This window comes from Primulina tabacum, chromosome 16 (assembly GCF_025594145.1).
Source record: "Primulina tabacum isolate GXHZ01 chromosome 16, ASM2559414v2, whole genome shotgun sequence".
Lineage (NCBI taxonomy): Eukaryota > Viridiplantae > Streptophyta > Magnoliopsida > Lamiales > Gesneriaceae > Primulina > Primulina tabacum.
The window spans coordinates 14,305,169-14,310,313 of record NC_134565.1 but is presented as its reverse complement, the minus strand read 5'-3'; the positions used below and the strand labels follow the sequence as shown (position 1 = coordinate 14,310,313).

General features: G+C 33.7%; 1 protein-coding gene across 1 annotated transcript; it reads left to right on the top strand.

Moving 5' to 3' along the window:
• The first annotated feature begins 1,928 nt into the window (after positions 1 to 1,928).
• On the top strand, positions 1,929 to 4,689 carry LOC142529022 (psbP domain-containing protein 3, chloroplastic). The gene is made up of 10 exons (XM_075634379.1): positions 1,929 to 2,081; positions 2,176 to 2,242; positions 2,332 to 2,447; positions 2,640 to 2,705; positions 3,308 to 3,388; positions 3,466 to 3,548; positions 3,698 to 3,773; positions 4,062 to 4,180; positions 4,332 to 4,376; positions 4,481 to 4,689. Exons 1-10 carry the CDS (start codon positions 2,024 to 2,026, stop codon positions 4,505 to 4,507), a joined length of 738 nt encoding a protein of 245 aa, XP_075490494.1. The 5' UTR covers positions 1,929 to 2,023; the 3' UTR covers positions 4,508 to 4,689.
• The last annotated feature ends 456 nt before the right edge of the window (positions 4,690 to 5,145 follow it).

Genomic DNA, 5,145 nt, shown 5'->3' with positions numbered 1-5,145 from the left:
AACAAGACTTGTATTCTTGACACATCGTCCCTTTCAGATCGGGATCAGAGCTATAATGATTTTGAAATTATTTATTGAGTGAATTTGTAATTTACTAATTAAATAATAGTGCTAGTATTGGCGTCTAAGAAAATGTACAAATTCTATTAAAATATTCTAAATGGGTCTAGGATTAATTGTGAACTCTTTACAACCTCTATCGATGATCTGACAACGCCAATGTATTAATGATACAAAATTGAAAATTTCGAATATCAAAATTTCCACTAATCTATTTTTGGCATTTACTAGTTTTGTGAATTCTTTCACCAAAATAGACAGTTCCACTCTCCTTACTCAATTAGCAGTTAAACTAACTTCCATAACTTTCAATATATGGAATCAACTTATAAACTTCTTCATAAGCATTATGTTTGATCTCCATCAAACTACACTCACCAAATTCCACTCCTTGAACTTGATTATCTCAAAGGGAACACATAGTCTGATACTTGTATGACCCTCAATGATTCAAAAATAAAACTAGTTGTGGGTTCAAAACTTCTTATGATTTATAATAACATTTATTCTTATCCGATATTACCCTAATTTGCCACATTCTTTTCATCAAGCCTTGATAAAAATGTCAAAAGTCAAGTCTAATTTCACTCCTCATATCATAGTAAGAGCGTCTAGTAGTATCATCTCATGATCCCCTAGATATCACTTGTAATTCTTGCAAGAACCTTAAGTTATGGTTAGCATACAATACAATCTCTTCAACTCATATGTCCTGATCAAATCAGCAACCATTCGTATATCGAGTGTTAAATATGAATTCGATAACAATGTTATAAATATTTGAGTAATAATAGTGATATAGTATGTGCAACTGAGGAAACATCTTTCCAAAATTCACATGTCTTACTCTAACCAGAGATTTTTTGTACTATTAATTAATCAGATCACATAAGATATCTTCACCCGTAGACAAACTATGAATCCCCGACTACAATACATTTGTGCCTATGTATTTCGAAACTACACCAACGTTGCCACCTAATAACTCTCAATAGAGTCGGCAAACGGATCAAAGTGCATGCTAGTACGTAGAGCCTCTACGTTGTCCCTAATCAAAGGGCTAATGGTGTACAACCATAACCAAAGATTATTCCACGCGATAAATGATAACCAGTTTGACAGTCCAAGGTAGAATTGTTAAGTGAATCATCAAATTATTACACATCTGTATGAATGAACATCTTAATGCCCTTACCTATGAAACACGACGTTTATATCACATATGCTAGTTTCAAGCTCAAGAGAACTTTATCCTAATTTTAGGCAGTTGATACGACTAAGAACCTGTTTAGAATATATGATACAATTTCTAATGATTTTCATGATCTTACGTTGAGAGACAGACCTCATGGTACCTACCTATCATATATTCAAGAAATTTATCTATGCAACATGCATTAGTATACAAATAAAGTAAATGCTATAATTAGATAAAATCGTAAAATATTATTAAAATAATGATTGTTGTTACGTTATAGTCAATAAAATCGAATCCACAAGTTAGCTTGTTGGACACCTACTCTGACATAAATTAATATCAATATTGTTTGCCCTACAATTTTCGAATTAAAATTGCACAACATGCGATTCGATCTATACCATGCTTCCGCAATAAATTTTAAAAACCGGTTTACAAAACCAACATATAATAGTAAGCAGGTATCCGATTGAGTTTCAGGCATCATTTTTCCTACACGAACCTGACTGGATAACAATTAATTCGGGTTTTGGCATTTCCCAAATCCAACTTTTCTAGCAAAATACAGGACCTGAACTCCAACCCTTTCTATCGATAGTCAAACTATGTGTGTATTGAATAGCTTAAAATCATTGGGTTCAATTAAAATTAATTCATCCTATAGGGTTAATTAAGAAAGAGAATAAAAGAAGAGGGTGAAAAAGAATTAGACAAAGGAAAAAAATCTTCTAAATTTCTAATCCAACATTCTTCTACCCAAAAGCAATGGCTTCCGTTTCTTTTATGCCTTCACATTTTCTACTCTCCCACTCTCTTCTTCAAGGTATTTGATAGATTTCATCTTTCATCCTTCTCAATTTTACACGTTAATCTACTCAAATTACTCATCAAAAGTCAGTTTTCTTTGGGTATTGAAGGTCTTAGAAGGAACAAGAATTCCAGCATTCTCTGCTGCAAGAAACATGGGCTCGATCAGAAAATCTGGTGATGTTAAATTTTCTTTATTTTACGGCATTATTCTGTTCATATGACATATTTTTCATTGATGGGTTTTCTTTGCTTCGATGTTACAGTGTGAGTGTTCGGGAAGAAGAACATGTGACCAGAAGGAGAGAATTCTTGTTTCAGGTGGTTTCCGCTGCTTTTATTTTTCCTGCAGTTGCTCCAGTTGCATTGGACGCTGATACAGGTAGAAATTTTTGTGTCTACCCTGATGCGATGTCTTTGCGTTTTAGGTGGTTTCAGCTACGTTTAATTTGTTGCTTTGCCTTTTGAAATAAAAAATTCAATGTCTTTGCATCTGTGCATCTTAATTTATTTATTTTTTATTTTGTTGGTGCAAATTATCAAATGTTTATCAGTTATCATCATGTTTATGTAGAGGTGGCGGAGGATTTTCGTGTCTACACTGATGAAGTGAACAAGTATCGAATCGAGATTCCTCAAGGTGAGTCTGTATGTTTCTTTGTATTGTTTTCCATGTTATTGATGTTTTTACTTTTGAAGATAGACTGTATTGAAGCATCCACTTGGAGGATTAATCGCCAAGTGAATACATCTGAAAGATCTATGGTGTTTTTTTGGATCACTTCGACAATGGCTGAGAACTAGAAGCATGAAATGGATTTGCATTTCTATGAATTTAGGATGAAACGATTGGTATAGAAAATGCCAAAGTCTGTCCTCCATAATTTTGTTTTTAAACTCATATTTTAAAATTAGATTTAGACATTTTTTTGACCCTCTGAGCCAAAATTATCTCGTTCCTCTGCAAACAGGGCGTTGATGATTTTTCCCTATTGGAGTTGAGAGGTTGTGTTTTGGAGAATGGTAAGCTGTATCTGAGAGAACCAGAGATGTGACTTGGACCACTTTTATGTAAAGATAGTTCCTTGATCTTGAACTAATGATATTGTTTCTTCAGATTACTGGTTGCCATTTTGCTCATTCGATTAATTTTTTCCACCTTTTGAATTTGGATGAAAATATGCAGCAGATTCAGCCTGCATTCTGTTTTTTGACGAAGTAAAAGGTTGTGTTTTTGAGCAGATTGGCAAGTAGGAACTGGAGAAGGTGACGGAGTGAGGTCACTTATAGCATTTTATCCTGAAGAAGCTTCCAATTCAAATGGTACAGTTCTAGTTGTAATGAATCCATTGCTTGAAAGATTAGGCTCATCGCATTAATTTTCTTCTCGTTTTCTCCAGTGAGCATATTGATCACAGGCCTTGGCGCTGATTTCACCAGATTGGAATCCTTTGGCAAAGTTGATGCATTTGCAGAGAGCCTGGTAGCACATTTGTTATGTTTTCGTCTTTTTAACCATAAATTGCTCTCCATTCTTTGGCATGACATACCATGAAAAAGAAGTGGCTTTATGTGATCAAGTATTTCGTTCTTACAAGATTTCTGCTTCTAAGCGGAAAACCAATTCGACAGGTCGGTGGATTAGACAGAAGTTGGCAGAGGCCCCCGGGCGTTGCAGCCAAACTCATTGACAGCAAATCCTCTAATGGTAATGCGATAGTCTTTTTATATTCTCGATAGACTGTAAGTTTGTCCTTTATATGCTGCTACTCGAGTCCACCTTCAAAACAACGTTACACTTTTCAAAAATACATTTTCCTTAATAAATAATCCTTATTGAAACATCCAATGTGCATTCCTTGATACGGCATAGAATAGTTCAGTCAATACTTCGAATGACCCTACCTGTTGTGAGGTATTAAAGTGTTCTTGTATCATGATGTCATGATGTGATATATGCAGCTGCATCCATTAATGAACAATTTTTACCGATCAGGATTGTATTATATCGAGTACACGTTGAAAAATCCGGGTGAGAGCCGTAGGCATTTGCTTTCAGTACTTGGGATGGCAAATAATGGCTTCTACAACCGATTATATACAATTACCGGACAGGTTTGTTTGCTAAAACCATATCCTTCTTTGGCTGTTTTATGAAGTAGTTTTTGACTTTGTTTTGCTTACATAGTGAGAAATGATGGTTTACGTGTCATGCATCATGGTCTTTATCTTATAAACTAAATGTTTTACACTTCATGGATTGCAGTTTGTTGATGAAGAGGAAGAAAAATTTGGTTCCAAGATTCGGAAAGTAAGCTAATTACTATTATTATTATTATTATTATTATTATTATTATTTTGTAATATAGGTGTTTGTGATTCTGATGTTTCTCTATTTTGCTACTTTCTTTGTAGGCTGTTTCTTCGTTCAGACTGACTTGATCAATGATTAGTGAAGTTGGTCACAGATTTTTGACAATTTTTGTAAAACAACAGTTATCCAGTTAATGGTTTGTATTAGCACGAGCGAAATTCTTTTCGTGCAAGGGATTAAAAACGCTTGGGTGGGTTTGGTTAGCTGGATAAAGGACTTACAAATTATTTATTACTCAGTTTGGCATGAAGTTTGTGTATTTGAATTATCCCATATCCAGCATATGGGCCGGCACGCGATTTACATATAGGAAATTGATGTTGAAAAGAAAATGAGATATTAATTCTAATGGAAAATGGGTTTTTAAATTATTAAAAAATATGGATTTTTTTGAAAATACATAACTAAATGTACACACACTTTTTAAAATATAACAGATATTAGAATCAGTAAATGGGGTCGATAATTTCACAATTCACTATGATAGGATTGGTTGAGTGTTAAGAAAGGGTATTGAATGAACACTTGCAACAAATTATTTCTTTAAATTTAATTCAGTTGGGTTAGCAATTGAACTATATATTCTTGAGTATCAGTGTCAGTTGATTAACAAAAACATATGTAGAAAGAAGCAAACTGACATATTAGAACAATTTTAATGGTTTGATTATGCAAAGTGAATGTAAAATGTATGCAATTTTATTTC

What these genes read in the sequence shown, in the direction of transcription:
- LOC142529022 (XM_075634379.1), top strand. Translation starts at nt 2,024, where the DNA reads ATGGCTTCCGTTTCTTTTATGCCTTCACATTTTCTACTCTCCCACTCT. An exon ending in TCGAATCGAGATTCCTCAAG is followed by an intron (nt 2,706 to 3,307) that starts GTGAGTCTGTAT and finishes GTTTTTGAGCAG; the next exon opens with ATTGGCAAGTAGGAACTGGA. An exon ending in ATGCATTTGCAGAGAGCCTG is followed by an intron (nt 3,549 to 3,697) that starts GTAGCACATTTG and finishes CCAATTCGACAG; the next exon opens with GTCGGTGGATTAGACAGAAG.